Here is a 616-nt window from a genome sequence, read left to right on the forward strand (position 1 = left end):
CATCTTAGCTGCTCCCCTTAGATGCTTAGGCAACCGTGTACGTATGTGCCTTCCTTGCATTTGTTCTTGGTGCCCCTTACGGTATCATGTACCTCGTGTATCCAGGCATTCCTATAAAACTTTTGGCTGCGTGGGTCCCGCTCTATCCGAGCTGCTGCAACTTGCGCTGGTTGCGTTTTCCTCTCTGTGGTCCACGTTTCCGTTTTCCTCATCTTCTAGCTACTGCTTTCTTTGCTGGCAATGCTCCTGCAGGCCTTGCAGCAACGTAGCAAGATGACACGAGAGAGGGTGCAGAGTATTCTTTCTTGCCTGGAAGAGATGGACGTGAAGCGTATGCAGTGCCTCCGGGACGCCTTGACAAGGGCGGGGGTCTTTGTAGCAGCAAATCTCAGGCACATGCAATACGATTTAGACCGCTCCATTCAAGTGGGCTACTGCTGGGGTTAAAGCTGCTGGCGCTGCGGCTCGAGGTGCACTGCAGACTGTTGCAATGTTGGCGTCCGCTGTTCCGCGATGAGCTTTTGCCCTTACGGCTGCTTGCGGGTCTGTTGTTGTGAGGGCATCTTGCTGGACGAATGGATGCGGGCTGCTTTTGATGCTGCAGAGTGTTGAGGGA

General features: G+C 53.7%; 1 protein-coding gene across 1 annotated transcript in view; it reads left to right on the forward strand.

Moving 5' to 3' along the window:
- Positions 1-447, forward strand: part of EMH_0020980 (uncharacterized protein) — a gene marked incomplete at both ends in the record, with an annotated part of 4413 nt that extends 3966 nt beyond the window's left edge. Inside the window, one exon of the mRNA XM_013501666.1 lies at positions 253-447. Within this exon, the coding sequence (XP_013357120.1) occupies positions 253-447 (195 nt within the window). The remainder of the gene's footprint in view (positions 1-252) is intronic.
- Positions 448-616: the final 169 nt, after the last annotated feature.

The sequence above is a fragment of the Eimeria mitis genome, genomic scaffold (genome assembly GCF_000499745.2).
Source record: "Eimeria mitis Houghton genomic scaffold, Emh_scaff731, whole genome shotgun sequence".
Classification (NCBI taxonomy): Eukaryota; Apicomplexa; class Conoidasida; order Eucoccidiorida; family Eimeriidae; genus Eimeria; species Eimeria mitis.